Below are 19,553 nucleotides of genomic sequence, written 5' to 3'. Positions count from 1 at the left end.
TGTTACTGTGCACTATTTTATTTTATATTTGTATCATGTTCGAATAAAATTTCATTTCATTTCAAAAAAAAAAAAAACAACAAATATTGTTATTGTTCAAAAAGACATAAGATGTAATGCTCTTATTTTGTCAGCCCACTGTAGTTCTAAACTTCTGCACTGCCCTCTTCTGTACTTACTGAGTTCCACCATCTCTGTAGTTCTCTACATCTCTGCTCTCCTCAGTGTTCTATTGCGTTGGTAATTAATCCTCTCTGAAAACTGTAAGCAATGCATAGTATATGCAATGCTTTACATATACTATGCATTGAAATGCCTTGCAAAGCATTGTAATGCTCTCCTATGCATTCATATGGCAGGCCCCAATTACCTACTAAAATTATGAGGATGTGATATTTTAATTAAACAAGTCAGATTTTCTGTATTAACAGATGAATACTTTGTTGTATTTAACATTTTTTAATACTTTTAAGTAGATTTTAATTTGTCTGTAATAGTTTTGTCTCAATTTATCTGCACCTAGCATGTAAACTGATATTAACCGATTAGTTTTTTCTTCGAAATATCTGGAATACTGCCAAACTACATTTTCTCCTTTCTCTTCACACAGTTTCTTATTCTTAAGCATCTTTGAGGCACAAAACTTGAAACTGCTGCTGTGCAATGTACTCAACAGGTTGTTGCTAGGTAACCACAGACTGCCATAGTTAGTTTATCCCACCAATTTTTCTGAGAGGTTGAGCGACTAAAGCATCTCCTCTGCCTACATCCCCCAGAATGCTGTGCGGTCTGGATCGGAGTTCACTGAAATGGTTGAAAATTTTATTTTAAATGGATTATTAGACAATTGTTTGTTCAATGTCCAAATTAAAGGCTTTTTTCAAATATTTTCAATGCTGCTTCAACAAAATTTATTTTAATTGAAGTTTTTTTTTTTCAGACATCTTCACCACATGTGCCAATTAGAAAGATGTACTTTTGACAGTCTTACCGGACCATTGGGAGCTTCGTGAAGGGAACCGGAGGGAGCTTGAGTCCATCAGAGAGAGTGATGACCTCCATCCCACCTGGACACTTGGAGGTGTAGTTCTCCAGACTCTGGGTCACCTCTTTCTTTTCTGTAAAGCACAAACGGCACGAAAATCAGCAAAGCTGGCCAGAACCCTGACCCATCTGGCACAACGATTACAACACAAATGTCTTTAAAAGTGACCCGGGAAACCAGAGAGGACTCCGCTTCTTTGGCTGTAAAAACGAATGGGAGCTTGATGATGGGTAAGGCATTCGACTCTCAGCAAAGAGAGCTCCGGCCTCGGAGGGAAACTCCGGTTTTTATCGTATCATCAATACCTTTTGAGAGAACATTACTGCTCAACCAGCCATATAATTTGCTTTAGCTGTGCAGGGTTTAACCATGTCCATCAATGAAAAGGTCACAAAAAATAAAAAATAAAAAATAAAAATACACTACTGCACTACAATTGTTTGTAAGAGTATATTTGGAAATTGCAGTGCAGTCCTTTCATAAGAAAAAGAAATGCACCTGCATTATGTATGAGCTGTTTGTTCTACACAAAGGATGACCTAATAGGATAAATCGAAGTGTTTTCATATCTCTCGCCAACAGGAACAGTGGTTCAAGCAAACAAATACAAGTGCTGCTAGCAGAGACACTAAATCCTTTGGAAAAATATGAATTGGGGGCCTGGAAGGCACGACCCCAGTTCAGGGAGAAGGTAATAAACAACAGAGCGAAGGGAGGAAAGGAAAGGAAAGGAAAGAGAAAAGATACAGGTAGAAAGTAGAAGCAGTCAGAGATGGATGAAGAGACACTTGAATTGTAATCCCAGCTCAAAGGATTTTTTTTAATTCACAGTCTTGTTTTCTTTGTTTATTTTTAGCAGTAATTAATGCTTAACAACAGCAAATTAAGACATGCGATTAATGTATTAACGTATCTATTTAAGACATATTAAGGTCATAATTTTAGACACACAAACATAAGACTCTTTAAGGATGTGCCGACACTTTGCTGCAAATCCACAGAAACAATTATAGGTCAGAAAAGAAACCCTTCTGATAGCTCATCAATTTAGGTAAAATGTTTCAGAATGAAACCAATGTAGAGTCAAAGGGTAATTTCAGTAAGTAGATCTCAAATTTAAAAAAAAAATAATGCAACAATTAAAGTTGTATAGGAAAGAAAAAAACAGAATCGTGCAAAACTGACATCAACAGATCAGAGCTCAATCAAAACATTGCTTGAAAAAGGAGCTTCTCTGTCCCACTGTTTTCTATGACTGGTGTCCACGAAGTGGTGACGTGAATGACACAACACATTGTTTCCCAGCAGAATCCACAGCCCCAGGCTTCATCCGGTCACCCGCTGTGCATCCTGCTGTCAAATCATCCGCAGGTAAATGACTCGAACACCATTCATACCAACCAGAATGTGATTGATCCAGACTGCATGGAAACGACTGCTGTGGCTACATGTCATCAAGACTGAAGCCAGTACAGAGTTTCCATAAAGTGACGTACCCGGGGTATATGCAGGTTTCACCAACTTAAGACTTTTTCTGACCTCCTTAAGACTATTATGATAAAATTTAAGACCTATATCACAACAGAAATGTTTAAAAGAAATGCAGGGGACCAAAACTGTGAAATTTATGGGGTCTTTCTGTGGCTCTTTGTGCTTCTCATATGGTATATGGCTCTCTATGCCATATGCTAGCTGCTAATGGTCCGCTTCCTTGCTTGCTAGCTGTATCACATATTTAAGACTAACTTACATTTTCCATATGAATTCAAGACATTATAAGGGCTTAATATTAGATAAATAAATGTAAGACTTTTTAAGACAATTTAAGAAGCACTGATGGGGTGTGTGGGTTAAAAACACCCCATCAGTGCTCCAGTAGACTAGGAAAGTGGCTGTAGTGAAAACCTCTTTCTGGAAGGTTTTCACTCCATGTAAAAGATGTATGGCATCCTTTTCCAAAAAATAGGCATAGTAAACACATTTGAAAAACTTAAAACACTAATTAAATTAATGAGCTAAAAACACTGATTCCATACAACTTGGTTAACAGTGAGAATAACTGGTCAAAACTGCTGTTATAAGTGATAACGTTCTCAAATCAATACAGATTGTTTTATATAGCACCATGTCAAATATAATCTTGAGGCACTTTACAAAAAAGTGACTTCAATCCAACCATATAGACAGATTCAATTCCACATGTTCCAATGCAATTTCCAAATGGATTTTTGATTTAACAACCAAAGTTCTTGTAGCTACCTACATGTCTTTGACATTGGTCTGAGGAAAAATATTCCCACTTTTCACATTTTTAGCTATTAGATGTTGGAAGAGCTTACGCCACTGTGCATTTTCCTCAGAAACCTTCTGATAAACAGTCAAATGTAAGGTAGATTCTCTGATAGTGAGCCAAAAACGTCCTGCTGCAGCACAGCAGCCTGAATACACAAGATTCACAGCTCTTCTCCTGGACGCTGCAATTGGTTTATACAAAATATGCCATCTGTCCTGGTGTCCAAATAATTCAAATTCAGACTAATTTGACCAGAGAGCATTCTCTGTGGATACCTTTAATCTAGCCTTCATGTTTCCTTGTTAGTACGAACTAAACACATGACCTTTAAATAGGGCAAACCTTCTTGAAAATGCTGAGTAACCAACCCTTTTGCCATCATACGCGCCTGATGTGATGAGCTCATGTTTGATGTTAGCCCTTTCAAGAGTGAATAAATGTAGCGGGTGTCCAATAAATTGCATTTTGATTACATTTTAAAGAACATTTGGTGTCGTCTTCCTCTTTATTTTATCCAGGCTTTCGCTCATTCACACACTGATGCAAGCACAGCAGAGCCTCTGCCCAGTCACGGTTCAGTACTTCCAGATTTGTCTGAGGAAAGTAACTCCAAATTATTCTCCGAAAACCCGCCTGGACGCTGATTCGCAAACCTAAAATATTGAAAAGAAAGCGCAGCTTGGGAAGCTGAAACACCCAGGCACAATGCTAATTAACACGCTTTTGGCTGGCATTTGCAAAGCAGCCGATCCAGGAGCATGTTTTATTTTCCTTGGCGTCGACTGAACACTGTAGATGTTAGGATCTGCCTCAGTGCTAAGACGATGTTTCCACTGTGTGTTAATGCATTTTAAGGAATATTCGGTGTCTAGACTATTAAAACTATTAAAACAGGCTGATTTTAATGATTCACAGGTGGGTGTGGTAACCTCTGAGAATACTGTAATCAAAACTGCATGTCTCTGCAACACTAGTTTGAGGTAAGAAGTTTATGATTGGCCCAAAAAAGATTGATTAAAAACTGGCCATCAAAAGCAACACTGCTCCATCAAGCTGAAGGCATTTACTCATTGGGGTACAACTACAGGATCGGTTGAGCTTGCTGCTTTAGCATATTAAACATATCAAGGAGACCAAAGTGGAAGATTTTTGTTCCAGATTTTTTGCTTCCTGTCCACACAGACCCGGCGCAGCTCATTATGAGGCTGACAGCTGGAACACACAGTCCAGAAAAAGCAAAGAGACAGCTTAACAGGTAGGTGAGACAAGGGGTGCAGCTTATAACACTCCACATCTTTCTCCAAGTGAAAGGCTCTCATCTGCGAGTGTCGACTGTCAGGAGGAGGAGGAACACTTAAAGGCAGGGTAAAAGGTTGCCGTGAATCAGATTCCCCACAAAAAAACAACTTTGCTTTCATCTCCATAGAATATAAGAAACGACTGAAGTTTCTACATATTAAACAGACATTTAGCCATCACAAAACAAGTTTTACATTTTTGCATGTGGGATATTTTTGGTTCAGTGGGATTAGTGTGGGATGTGTGCGAGTTATTGCTACATAGATATTTTTACGAACAGTGATGAGTCAAGCAGAAGGATTAGAGAGCCACAATATGCCAATGCTGCTCGGCGGTGTGCATTATTGCTCGATAAGCAGGTCAAGTAAATGATTGTTATTGTTCCACTAACAGAATTTCAGCTGAAAATGACAGCCAATAATGCGGGACACGCTGCAGACAAAGCACATGGCCTGACATCCAGCTATGAGCAGAAACCTGTGCGTCACTGGGATGGAGATGAGCACCAAGCACACAAACATGCAGGCACAGTTTGCTTGTTGTTTTAGAGATGACAATACCTGAAAGCAACAAAAGCCACTAGGAAAATACAAAGTTCTATCTATTTATAATGTGTTGACTAATGTTAATTTTAACTTTTTCTAATTCTTGCACCCCCACCAGGCTAAGCATTGTTTGCTTACTTATAATAGTTTTTTTAGTAATAAGTAGCACTAACACTGGGGATAAGGCTTAGTGTCCATAAGGACTACATTAAGCATCCATACATTCATTTGTAAGACCTTAGCATCTCATGTTAAGGTTCTGCCTTCCATTTTTTATTTCAAATTCAGAATTTTTTGCATTCAAAGTTGAAAAAATGAAATCAATTGGAATAGTCCCCAAGATCTGAATTTTGACCTGGACAGTCTGATTTTGGCCATTTGGGTATGTTGAAAAGAGTGGACCTCTGTGCTATATCTGTTCTACAAGGATTCACCACAGAAAGTGTCACAGAAAAATGTTCACATAGGCCAGTCTCCATTATTTTCTCCTAAAACTCTGCACATATGGAGTGTTGTTTTCAACAACTGACTGGAAAAAACAGCACACAACTTGGGACTGAAGTATGATGAAGTGGCTGTCATTTCCAAATCTGATGTTAGACTTCCAATGTAATGTGCAATATAATCATTGTGTATGATTGAGGTTTTCTGATCGTAAATCTTTAATTTTGATAATCTTTATGGAATGCTGAATATACTTTGAAAGGTTTTACTAGATTTGCTATCTAAAGAAGAGCTGTCATTTCTGATCTACTACCTTCCTTTCCATTTCTCATTTGATAGAAAAAAATTGAATTTTCAGCCGATGCCATTTTTTCAGAACCCTAGGGTCTTCCTGATGTCCAACAATTCCTTCCATTATTCTTGTGTTATTTCTGCTATGAGCACTAAAATGCCTGGATTGCCCAGTTCACCTAAATCTAATCCCAAGATTTTAATCAAACAAGCACAAATTCAACATCTTCGAAAACTTTACAGATGTACAAGGTGTAGTCTGAACAAAAAGGTAAGTGGTCTTCAGTTTAACCACCAGTTTGCTCATTTAAGCAACAGTAGACTGCAGTGGATGGGAGTAGGTACATGTATCCCACCTTTACGTAAAGAAGCTTCAAGGTTTCAGCTTAAATGTGCTCCATCTTCCCTCACCCACTCACTGTTTGGAACAAATATAGTGAGTCAGGTCAAACTCTTTCTTTAGGGTCACGCCCACTCAGAGTTTCTGATGAAACCGGGACCAAAAGGTGACTCGACCCTGTGACCTCCGACTTCCCAGCTGCATACTGATACAGAAGAAGTCAAGAAATTTCTAGTGGAAAAGAAAAATCTGTAATTATACAAAGACAGAGGGGTAAGCCTTTCTACAACATTGATTAGCATTAGTACACAAGTTTTAAAAGCCATTTATGATTTTACATTATCATATGTAATGGCTCCTTTGACTTGCAGTGTACGGTGTCCTTAGAGGCACAATAGACATCTTTCTCCCTGATGATGAAAGGCAGTTCTTAAATCATCTTTCAGTTTGACAAAAGAACAAGGGATCTCATTGTAGTTCAGTGAGATTATATTAAACCAATACTAAAGCTTTCATGTTACAACCTTCATACATGTCAGGGCATACTTTCTCACATAGGAAATGGTTCATTGTTAAACTGCAATGTTTTATGATGAATGAGCCATGTGCTAGCTAGATGGGTGGACAGACAGAAGGACGTATTTGACTGTTTTAAGGTAAAAGCAATGGTCAGTTTAAATGGAGAACAGCATCAACCTCCAGATGAAGAGGAAGAGCTGACTGTTTTCAGCTCAAAGAACCGTGAAGAAAAAAAAAACAAAAAAACAAAAACAAGCTAAGACTGAGAAATGGAGTCATAACCAGACAGAAAAATTAGGCAATATCCGACAACAGTTTTATTAACAAGTTTATAAATTCTGTGCTCAGACCCAACACCACGCTGAGCTCTCAAATAACTATCGACAGTGAAGAAAATGAAAGTGTTTTATAAAAAGGAAAGATATGATGTGAAATGAAAACAACTGGCACACCACAAACAGATATGTCACCATCTTTATGAATTATTAAGACTTTCTGAATAGTATTGAAAGCAAAATGCCAGCAGGGAAAAAAAACAGCGCAAGAGATAAATAAATAATCCAAACAATAAACACTAAAATAATAAAAACCTGAGCAGAAAGAGGAGTGACATTAATCTCTCCAGTATAAAATTCACAAAAAGTAAAAATCTCACTACGTCTCTTTGAATTCAGTAAATGCACTAAAAGGCTGCATCGGCTTTTTTTTGCTGAGAACACATAAATTCTCCGTTTACTGGGTCTTGCGTGGAAGACAGAAAATTCAGCATTATCGTTTTCTTGAGTGTATTAATACATCGAGATGGATGAAACCGCAGAGTTGATTCCAAAGTTCAGTAAAACGAGGGTTTCAAACTGAAGGTATATACAGAAATAAGCCGCTTCATTAAAAAAAAAAAACACTTCAATTTCTGCCTCTGTGAAACACGAGGAAGTCACGAGAAATTCCTGTACCAATCCAAAACCTTCAGACTTTAAGCTTCTGCTGCCGATCATGTTTCATTTAAACATATGAGTGACAGGTGAAAACACGAGATGAGCTTCATGACGGCAGGCGAGTTTGCATCTGGAGCTTGGCAATGATGTTACAAAAGAACACTGCGGCTTGAAATGAGGCTCTCCGATTATCATTAAGGAGGCACACAAAGCCATGATTCAGCAGCGGGGGGGATTTGCTGTAAATTGCATCGAGGCTACGATGCAGTGGGGAAAATGACACAATAATCCACACCTCTTTAAAGACAATGCTTCAAACGCAAAATGCCTCAGACAGAAATATCTTTTATTCTCAGCTATCAGCTTTAAGGCATGAGGGAAGACAATCGCTTCAGTAATAGTCGGCCGCTGAATATTTGGATCTGTTTATAGCATGAACCCAACAGAGTATATTCACTATGCATCTATATTGTGGGGGGAATGTTTTCAGCACAAATAGAAAATTTTTATTATACATTTATGACTTATTTTATTCAAAACTTTTTAATACGTAATATTTCACAAAATAAGTTCACCTTTATTGCGTTATGCCTGAACTAAACTCTGAGTTGAACAGAAATGCTGCATTTTGGTCAGATGATCCTAAAATGTACGGTGGCCCAAAAGGGTAAGCAAAATGCCACGACGGAAAAAAGTCACAACATAAGTTCAATTAAAACTGAAGTTAAGCTAAAACATAATTTTGTGCTATATCAGAATTTATGCTAAAACAGAATTTGTGCTAAAATACAATTTTTGCTACCAAAGAAATGTAAACTAAACAAAAGTTTTGCTAAAGCAGAATCTTTTGCTAAAAAAGGCATTTATGCTAAAATGTGAGTAGTAATAGAACAGAAGTTATGTTAAACCAAACGTTTAGCATAAACTTTTGGTTTAAATTATGCAAAGCCAAAATTTATGTTAAATCAAAGTTTTTCCTAAAAATTAATTTATACTACAAGAACAGTTATGAATAAGAAGGGTTCGGTGAATGCGCGTATGAAACTAGGGGGTTCGGTACCTCAAAAAAGGTTAAGAACCACTGTTTTAGTTCAAGATGCTTACACAATGAAATATACTTTTTTTTTTTCTTTTGGAGTTTTTTTACACACCCTTGTCAAGGGTGACAGTAAGGGTGAATGACACTGTTTGACACTTACACAAACTTACAGTATTTCTGGACTTTCACTTAAACGCATGGTTTCACATGTGGAACTTGAGACTTCACATTTTTTCATGTAAATCTGTCATTGCTCCTGCGATGGAATTATTTTGTATCTAAAGACCAGTAAAGAACCAAGCAGTATGTCAGTTGTGCCCCGTCAGCTTACCTTAGGGGCTGAATGCAGACCAATAACTCTGCTTTATATTCTGTTATCATTTTTTCCTCCTCAAAACTTTCTCCTGAGGCCAATTTGTCACGGAAAAGTCATCGCTAATGCTCCAGAAAGCAGAGCTCCCACCAAGAAAATGTGGTGATTCTACAGAGCAGTGATAGCCATTGTTTTCTATCGCTTAAATATTCTGGTCTTCGGACCAAAGTATGACTACGGTTTGGACTTGTGTCAGTGTCAGTGTTAATTTATCTATGTAGCACATAAAAACAACAGACACTGACGAAAATGCTTTACTGTTCAATCAAGTGAAACAAGATAAACACCAATAAGAAGAAAACAAAGATATATATATATATATATATATATATAAAAAAGAAAAATACATAGTTAACTATCATTATTGAAAAATCTCAAACTCTGCTAGAAAAATTGCAAAAGGCTGAGCACCTCTGGATTTTAGCATGGATCCAGGAACACTTAAGAGAAACTGCTTGGCTAACCTCAGTGCTCTCACTGGAGTGTGGATATTAAGCAGATTACAGAGACATGATGGCGCTCAGCCTTTTACAACTTTAAAACTAAAGCAATAAAATCTGGAAATCAATCCTAAACCAAAACATTAAGCCCATACAGAGAAGCCAGAACTGGAGATGTGCATTCACATTTTTTTTAGCACTTGTTAAAAGACCAGCTGCTGCATTTTGGATGGTTTGTAGATTTCATTCCTTTAAATCATGTTACTGGCAATCAATAAAGAGAAGAAAATTTGAACTGAAACCACCTTTATTAGTGGATTTGATACACCTATGTATTTTTTTCCCCTTCAAGTAGCTTTTACTTTGTATAACATTACCTAAAGGATCTGATCAATAATTCAATTTAAAATAAAAAAATGTTAATGATGGTTGAATACTTTAAGTACTTTATAGTAAGGACATAAATTATTAATTTCACCATCAGCTGCAAAAAATGCCACACTAACAAATGATTTTGTGGCCAGACGGCTCAGCTTAGCAGTTACACTTCTTTCAATTGTGAAGGTTTAATTAGTTAGAAAAACTGTAACAACTCTAGATGTGACTGAAGCACATTTATATGCAAGAACTTAATTTTCAATTTCACTTTTAGACCTACAGGTTACCACACCTCTTGGTCTAAGTAGGGAATTACTAAAATAATCCCTTAGAAATAAACACTTTCCACTACAAAGCAGGTTCAACAAATCACATTTCCTTAAAGAGAGCTAGCTAAGCTAAAGATAACATAGGCTTACTTATATGGTGATACAAAGCTGGTTAACTCAGTAAGTCGACTCATTCTTACTTGACTTCTTTGTGTCCATAAGTAATTTTACATCAAAGTTGATAAAAATCACATGCAGGGTTCCTCAAGGTTCTATCCTGAGGTCTTTCCTTTTTAGTATTTACTTGCTCCCTTTAGCTCAGATTATATCACATAACAAACTAAGCTACCATCATTATGCATATGACACAGCTCTACATTGCATTGTCACCAGGTGACTATGAACCCATTCAGTTGTTGAGTAGATGCTTAAAACAAATGAAAGCGTGGATGTACCATAACTTTCTTCAGCTGAATGAATCAAAACTGAAGAGCTTATTCTTGAATAAAAAGAGAAACAATCAAGACCTATAATGGCTAGAAACTACTGAACAAGTTTACTTCAGCTGAGCCAAACGTCTGCACAAACTGTAGTTCAGAGCTCGACGTATACCTGCACCATCTCCCACCCACATAACCCACAGATGATTTATTCATTCTAATAATAATCTGTGATTGATTTGTAACATGACACTTCAGGTTGTTGGAAAAGTGAGATTGGCTTACAGTAGTGCTCTGAGCCAACAAATTTAAACGTGTTATATAACAAACAAGATTTCTCGGCATTGAGTTTGTTGGAAAGAAAATAGTTCTGCCAGGAGCAAAGCAGTCACCATAGGGATTTGTTTCAGGATGTGTGTTTAAATGGTGTGGGCAATCATTTTCATTCTGCATTATTTATAAAGACAGTTAGTACAGCCTAAGCAGAGTTTGCTTGTGTGTGATATTTACTAGGTAAGCCTCTTTCTCCTATTACTTCTGTCTCCCTTACACATCTCTTGCTTAGTCATTCAACAAGGATTTAACTTCCCTCTATTGTGTGGCCAGTGGAGCTTGGTTAACAAAAACAACAAAAAAAACATATCTGTATGCACAGTACAAAGCTCTGCAAGTAAACACAAGCTTTGGCGACCATTGCTCAGCAATGGTCGCCAAAGTGGCGATTGCCAATCGCCAATCGCCAAAGTCAGGTAGAATTGTTTCCTTTGAAGGTTGGGCATGAAGCTGGAAGAACCTCAGAGGACTGGAGATTCTGAAATATCACACTGTGCTTTGCTGTTTACTGACCTTGATCAGACAGGAAGTCCAGCATGGTCTGCAACAGGAAGGACAGGTGGCGCACAGACAGGCCCGGGTTGCCCATGCGGCGGGAGGCGTACACCAGCTCATGCAGCAGGCGCATCTGTACGGCTGCCCAGCCTCTGTGGGTGCCTGGGACAGAGAGAGAGAGAGGAACACACTCACAGGGCTGCCAAAGATTATTACCGACACTCTTTAATGAACTATTTATTTGACTCTGTGTTTTAGGGTGCATTCACACTAGCCTCATCTAGTCCTCTTTAACTGAACTCTAGCTGGTTTGTCTAGAATGTCCTGCTTTGGTTCTGGTATTTCCCAGCCCTGGAGGAGAACACAACGAACGTGGGGAAGTTCAAGGTAAGCACTGCGTTTGTCAATTACAAATATATATACATATATTCCATATCACATCTCTACCAAACAGATTAAATATGTTATTAACTCAGCTGGTTCTGAAGCCCTTTATCTTTCTAACCTGACATCAACAATGCCCCCGGACCCTCTAAAAGACGCCCTGCTCCGTTTTGCTGACTGCTGACTCACAGAAAAGGAAAGAAAGAAAAACCAGAGGAAAAGATGTGGTGGGAAGGCCAGAGGGTACAGAGAGGGGAGGGAGGACATTTGACAAAGCCATAAATATTTCCTCAGCTTAAACACCATTTCAAATAACATCAAATCATACTTCTGCTGCTCTGCCATTATCAGCACTTTTATCCCCATGGTTGTTATTCTCTCTGACTTCTTTACTATCTGAACAAACTGCACATGTAGTTCCTTTATAAGCATTTTTCCCCCCCATTATAGTGAGAAACTGCACCCACTCAGCAGGCTAAAAATAGCTGACTTCTACCTATCTGCCAGAACCAGTGTTTATCCAGCACAGTAATCCACAGGATGCTGGCTTTTGGAAGGCTGTCGCTCTCGCTCAAACACAAAAAAAACAGCTTGATTTGCTGCATTTCCAGCCCTGAACGGGAGACGTCTGGAAATCCAATTAACACACTGCCAAGATAATGACTGTGCTGCCACAGCCTAGTGGCTGCACTGTCATACAAACCTCAGACAAACGCTACTGAGTCCTCAGGCTGCTTCTGATCTGCTGCACAGAGACAACCAGCCAACACGTTACTCCTCTAGAACAGAGCTGAAATGATTCATAGGATTCATGGACATGAATCGATTATTGAAATAATCCTTCTTTAAGATTAAAAACGTCTTTGTCTTTAAATATGTTCTATCAGAACTCCTCAAGTGGCAGTTTTAGCTTCACTTGATTCAACAAATCTCATATTAAGCACCTTTTGTTGTCCATTTATTAACTGGTTAATAAAAATAAATGAATAAACAGAATACTGCACTGTGCTGTTAAGAAAGGACTGAGCGTTCCATATGTTGATGTTAGAAACATTGATTTAGCTGCAGAGATCATTAAAGGAATGCTGCGATTGCATTTTATGCAATAAAATGTTTATTTTCTCATTTCAAAAACGGAATTTAATTATTTGTTTATTTGTATTTTTAATGTAGTTCTAATATTGTATAAAAACCGTAAGTGGTTGAATGAAAAATGTGCACAATGTGCTGGGTTTTTTTTTTTTATCCAAGTAAACAGTTAATCAACAGACTAATGCAAAAATAATTGTTATAATAAAAAAAGTAAACTTCTATTTTTCAGGTGATGACATGATGAAAAAACTGAATGGAAGTTTATACAAGCTGATGGATTTCTATACTTGCCTATTTATACTGCTACATTTTTTCCTCACTTCAACATCTTCATCCTTTTCAAAATCCCCATAAAAGCACTGGAGCCTGTTTGCTTTTAAATGTGTGAATGTTTTCTGCAGTGAAAATCAGTCTCAATTATTTTCTTTTAGTGTCAAGGGAAAGATTCTTGTTGATTTCTGAGGAGGAAGTGTATTACAACATGAAAGGACAGCATGAGTAAAAGGCTATCGGAATCTTTTGCGAATGCCCAATATTATATATTTTTTCATTTTTCAGAATGAACTCCAATATTTTCCCTCAGATTCCATTCCCCACTCATAAAGCAAACAAGGCCAAAGATTCAAAGTGCATCAGAAAGAGAAATCTCGCTCAGACGGTTCTCCCTTGATAAAATGTGAATGTTTCTGAGTGCCTCTTTTCAATGCGAGTGCCGTCTTTTATAGCTAATGCTTTCAACAGTTTGACTGCAATGAGCCGGGGTCAAGAGTCTGTAGAGTCCTGAAGCTGCATCACAAAGACCTTAACACCGAGAGCCCTCCAAACGCTGCCAGTGGATCTCAGCTGTGCCTCTCTCAGAGTGAAGAAGGGGCCGGAACGCACGGCACACTGCAGGAGAACACCTTACGAAACGAAGCTTCTGAAGTCATCGTTTATGACCTCTGCCCCCTTACCTTTGCTGAAGTCCTTGGGGTCAAGTGACAGGCTGTATCCAGGCAGAGTCTCCAGCAGCAGCTTGTAGCAGGCCCTCCAGCCTGGCTCGGAGATGGTGGGTGCCACGCACTGCATGGCTGCCACGCGCTTGAAGAAAGCCGACTTGCGGTGGAAGCCGATGAGCTCGTAGAGCTCGGACAGGATGCTGTAGCGCTGGATCTTCTCCTCCTCCGACAGCTGCAATTATATGGAGATAATTGCCATTTAGCAGCTGCAAGCTACACCCTTATGCCATCATTTGAGTCACGGTGGAGGCAGAGAGCACTGAAGCGTCATTCTATTTGAAGAAACTCAGGTTTAAACAATCCAGACCGTTGATTCCCTGCCCTCTATAGACGGTTTAACTCTTCTTGGGAGTGTAGAAGAGTTAAACTTCATTCTGGAAACTCTATGCTGACACCACCGCAGCTGGGAAGAACTCATTAAGTCAACTTGTCACTTCAGGAGTGGATGAATGTCTGTCAGATGGAGCAGACGCACAGACAAAAAGTTAACCCGGACCCAGCAAAGCTGGACTCTGCTTTGTTGCCACCAGTGGACTAATGGGTATTTGGATTTTTTTCGAGCCTTTGTTTTGGACATTTATCTTTTTATCTTTTGTTAGATGGCCAAAAACAGGAAAAAGAAGAAGAGAAAAACAAACAAAGCAAACACTTCAAAAAACCTGTTCACTTCCTCGCGTGTGGTGGCGCTGCACCAAGAATCACTGAAGGAAACAACACAAAAACCTGTGAAGAAGACCTGAGAGCAACTTCCTTTATCACAAAATGTAAACAAAAATCGGAGCATCAGATTTTAATGGGTGGAGGTTTTCTCTTCAGTCTTTGGTAAAAGACCACAAGGAATTTCTCCTGCTAAATGCAAACATCTGTTTTGGTTGCATTAACCTGGATTGCCCTGAATTGCAGTCCACTTCCAGCTTTTGGAGCGGTCTCCGGTCCGGTTGGCGTTCACAATTGCATTTGCACTGCAACAGAATTCCCCTGAACTGAACAGAGATCAAGGTTTAGGTTTTTGTCCACATCAGAGTGTGATTAAGCATTCACACCTCCCCAAACAAACCGAACTTTCAAAGCAAACAACAAGAGTGCAATTAAATTAGAGTAAGCAGGGCAATCGAACTCTGAAGTGGACGAGAAAAAACGAACTGTGGTCTACCAAATATTCGTTTGACACAATGTAGTGTTTAAGAGAACCATACCAACTGAAGATGAAACAAATGTTACAACTTTGGCCCCCAGTCAATCTGAGTCCACTATCAGGTGTGAAAACATCCTAAATTATCCTCAACAATCCAGCCATTTAGATAATCAGTGAATCAAGGTACATAATAAGTTACATAATGCAGGGCAGGATGGGTTTTCTCACAGGAGTTGGGTCACTGCTGCTGTTGTGGACAACCCACCAGAACCAGTCGTGTTTACCGTGCTGTGTGTTCCCAGTCAGTGATCATACCTGTCCCAGGTTGATGTAGACTGCGTTCTGCAGGAACTCTGAGGCCTCCCTGGCTCTCTTCTGGATGGCCAGCACCCTGACGGCTTTAACGCAGGCCTCCAGCTCGATCACACCTGCGTTCTTGTACTGTGGGGCATTAAAGGAGGACATGCTTAGTGCTGCTACAAAAGAAATCACCAGAATTTATTGTTTTGTCCTTAACACGCAGTGGGTGCTACACTTATCATTCAAAAATCAGTATTCCACAGCATTATATACTGAGGAATTTTTCTCACCATTTTCCTGACTGATACTTATGGAAGGCAATTTGAAAGAAAACATTAAAGCCTAACAGGAAGTCATAATTATGAGACATAAAGTTGTAATTATGAGATTTAAAGCCCTAATTATGAGATAGAAAGTCACAATATTGACTTTCACACCCATTATTATAAGATTCAAAGTCATAAATTTGCCTTTTCGTCTGAAATGGTCAACTTCTGCTCTGTTACCATAATTCACCATGTATTCACAAAGCTAAGAAGAGCTAACATGCTATTCTGGTATTTCATAATAATAATTTTAAATCTTATAATTATAACTTTCTCTATCAAAATTATGACTAACTCATAAATTATGAATCTCTGAATTATAATTGTAACACTCAAAATTACAGAAATGGAAACCATTTCATGGCAGAAATGGGATTCCAGATATCCGGTTCCATACGGTTGCTGTCAATCACCTCTCAGGGATTTCAGTTTCAATGTGTTGGGAGAAAAAAACAGCAGCAGTTTATCTGAGTCCCATGGCTTTCTTCCACTTACATCCTCACCGTCTCTTCTATTGAAATTCAATTAATATTAAATGTCTACGTGTTGAAGCGTAATTTAAACCAGAAGGAATTAGATACAGGTAGACGGGATGAAGGCAGACCAGATCAACACAAAAAGGAAATGAAAAATAATTATAAGACTAACAACTGCTTATGAAATGTAACTCACTTCCAGCAAGTTGGGAGCAACTTCATTGAAATTATTAGTAATAATATATATGGTTTGTAGACACAAAGCACTGCTTTAAAGGGTTATCAGCATGAAAGCTTCGGTTTACAAGCTCTAATGTTTCATAGAAAGTCACATCTATCTGTCTCATTCGGCCTGAGCCAGTCAAAATCTGTCCACGTCTGCTAATGCAAATATACATCATCCAATACTGCCCCCTACTGAGAAGGATGAATACAGACAGCCATGCTGACATGATCCAGCATGGCTGCAAGAAATCAAGGAAATGTATCCACATAATGAGGGATCGCTGAGAGTTTTATATCAAAGCCTAGATTATAACAAACCTGGGATCTTAAAATTAATTCTGCAGAGGCTGAGTTTTCATAAGAACACAGAAAACTCATTTTTATGGTAATAATAGAAGATATTCTTTCCAAAATTCTTAATATCACTTTAACCAGGGGTTAACTGTGGCTCTTATGAAACCAAATAAGAACAATTTTATTTAAATATAAATGTTATAAGATGCATGTGATTATGTATGTTTTTATTCAATATTTGCATATAATAACAACAAAAGGTCTCCACTTTTTCAAGTCTTATTTAAGGGAAGAGCTCACTCAGCTCAACTTATTCAGCAAAATTCATGTTTTTTCTTTCCTTTGTTAAATTTATGATTCATTCTGTTCTAAAATCTGAAAATAGAATTAATAATACATTTTTCCTTTCATTTATTTGGAGCTCAAAAGGAAACATTTCACTAGTTCATATTCATTTATCTCTTTTGCAGCTCTATACAATATTTATTTCATAGTAGCATTTGATTACCTCTAATTTAAACATTTCATATTTTACATTATGAGCACAAACTTCAAAGCATTTTCAGGAGTTTTTATGTGATAAAGCAACACAAGGTAATGACCAATTTTCCACCGGAAGAAAAATGACATCAAATGACATATTTTCAACATTGTTCTACAAATAAAAATCTGAACAGCAGGATGTTTTTGTATTCAGTCCGCTTGTGTCGAAACTCTACAAAACAATTTTCACTGAAGTCAAAGCTGTAGTCTCTGCAAATCTAGACACTGTTTTCATTGCATTTTCTTATTTGAAAGGTTTGCGTTAATCTATCAATAAAACACTTAGGTGTGTGTTTTATGTACCTTCCCGTAGTAAGAGATGGCCTCTTTGTATTTCTCGATGATGTCCTCCGGACTCAGGCAGTTCTTTGCTCGTCCGATCTCTGTGCTGGTGTCGGCGCTGATGCCGTTGGCCGTCAGGGCACCTGCAAAACGAGACGCGATAAATTATTCGAAGAAAAAAAGTTTAGAATCTCAGCTTATCAGCTGCGTTGACACCAAGGAGAAAACAATGAAAGCAAAGAGGAGAACTGAGAGCACAACTGCTAGAGTGGCATGCATAGCCCACATATTAAAACCAATTAAACGACTGCAAAAAAAAATAAACCTACCCCAGTAAAATTAAGACCCACCCCACCACACACATACACGCAATCTACAGAATAAGGTGACCAGAACCAGCTTAGAAACTATTTAAAATCAAGATTTACCACTAAATCTAAACTAATCCCAACTTTAAATAAAAAAGGAAAGAATATAAGACTAACGGTGCCTTTTAGAAGACGGCTAATGTTTGTCAAAAAAACATCCAGCTAAATCAAAGTGAATAAAGTAAAACGACTAGATTGCAACACTCAAGAGTTCAGACAGAAGTTGTGTCCATAGCAACCGTGTGGCATTGCTATGTCGCACCACACCAATATTTTTAACCTCAACATTAAGCAACATTTAAAAAGACACTTAGAGTATGCGCCACAGGTGTTGAACCATCAACTCTGGGTGTTTAAAAGAGTTATGTAACCTAAAGATTTCAGAAAAAATGATGTTTAAATGTAAGAAATTTGCGGGGTTTTCTTTTCTTTTTTTTTAGTCAAAGAAGAATGTAAAATATGACAATAATCAATAGTGTCTGCTTAAAATACACTCAGAACTGTGATGCAGAATACAAAGAAGCAATGAAGTGAAACTGAATATTAACCAAAACACCAGAGCTGCTGAAAACAAAAAGCATGTGAGCGCGTGCAAACCGAAGGACTACAGTGTCTAGAGGAGCTACAGTGGTTAAACAGTCAGTCCATACCTGGGTCAATGAGAACCTCCTGAGCCCCTACAGACAGAGAGAGAGAATGCAGATTCATTCCATGACACAAGGCGCAGCGTTAGCGGAGTTAGCAGAGTTAGCAGCCACATCCTGTTTCATGCCTGCTGCTGCTGCAGCATGCTAGCTGCACCGTATTCATAATGTTTTAATATCAAAGTTTAAGGTAAACTCAAAGGAGACGATTCTGTCCTCACGTTAACTTGTCCGGTCTAAAATTTCTTGAATATGAGTTGCAAATTTTACTGAATATTACTCTCTTTGATGGTCAACTATTTTAATGAGTTGGCACATTGTGCTGACAAAAAAGAAAACATATTTTTAAAACTATGCAAGTCATAACTACAATGGAAAATTCCAGAAAAGCTGGGGAAAGAACAGACAGAATAAAAGAACAAAGAAAGGACTGAACAAATGAACGAAGGAACAGAAAGAACAACTGGAAAAAAACAAATTGAAGAATAAAGGGGGAACAGAAAGAGTGAAAGTAAACTACGAACAAATGAAGGAAGTACAAACAAAAAGAAAGAATGGAAAGAATAAATGAAGGAGGGAACAAACAAACAAATGACTGATGGATAGATTTAGACAGTGGAACTCTGGAAACATATTTTTATCCAATTTCTTTTTCTACACCAATCCAGACCTGGAAAACACTGAGGTCAAATTTAAAATTTCATACCGCATAGAAATCCTGTGTACAAATAAACTTAAACTCAACAGCAAGTTGATACACAATATTATTCTGATATAACTGTGAACAAAGAAAAATACTCAGTTCAATGTCAGTTTTTTTTCCTGTAACTTCTTACTTTTGCTTAAAATATGTACTAGCATTAAAATATGTATTAGCATTAAAGATAGCAGAGTTAATAGCAAGTTAATTAAAAGGGGAAGATGGCACAACATTGTTAAAGTTTAAATTAGCAATCAGCAGGAGAAAATACACACATTTCAGCATTTAAGAAAGCTTAAAGTGAAACC

The 19,553-nt window shown here is 38.0% G+C and overlaps 1 protein-coding gene and 1 long non-coding RNA gene across 3 annotated transcripts in view; one reads left to right on the top strand and one right to left on the bottom strand.

The window, feature by feature from the left end:
* The window catches only part of LOC106934668 (uncharacterized), a 27,166-nt gene extending 8,568 nt beyond the window's left edge, over window positions 1-18,598 (top strand). The window contains exons 2-4 of the long non-coding RNA XR_001421742.1: window positions 8,718-8,794; window positions 11,061-11,063; window positions 18,585-18,598. This is a non-coding gene — a long non-coding RNA (uncharacterized LOC106934668). The remainder of the gene's footprint in view (window positions 1-8,717; window positions 8,795-11,060; window positions 11,064-18,584) is intronic.
* LOC106934665 (trafficking protein particle complex subunit 9) overlaps window positions 1-19,553 on the bottom strand; it is a 72,524-nt gene that overhangs the window by 45,165 nt on the left and 7,806 nt on the right. The window contains exons 5-10 of one of the 2 annotated variants that reach the window (XM_015014710.1): window positions 18,552-18,578; window positions 17,555-17,676; window positions 15,403-15,528; window positions 13,908-14,124; window positions 11,497-11,640; window positions 992-1,118 (exon numbers count right to left, since the gene is read on the bottom strand). In XM_015014710.1, the coding sequence (XP_014870196.1) occupies window positions 992-1,118; window positions 11,497-11,640; window positions 13,908-14,124; window positions 15,403-15,528; window positions 17,555-17,676; window positions 18,552-18,578 (763 nt within the window). The remainder of the gene's footprint in view (window positions 1-991; window positions 1,119-11,496; window positions 11,641-13,907; window positions 14,125-15,402; window positions 15,529-17,554; window positions 17,677-18,551; window positions 18,579-19,553) is intronic. The other variant, XM_015014709.1, reaches the window with a different exon arrangement.

Source organism: Poecilia latipinna, unplaced genomic scaffold (assembly GCF_001443285.1).
Source record: "Poecilia latipinna isolate Pla-1442-1.1 unplaced genomic scaffold, P_latipinna-1.0 Scaffold1840, whole genome shotgun sequence".
Classification (NCBI taxonomy): domain Eukaryota; kingdom Metazoa; phylum Chordata; class Actinopteri; order Cyprinodontiformes; family Poeciliidae; genus Poecilia; species Poecilia latipinna.
This window is presented reverse-complemented; position numbering and strand designations above follow the sequence as displayed.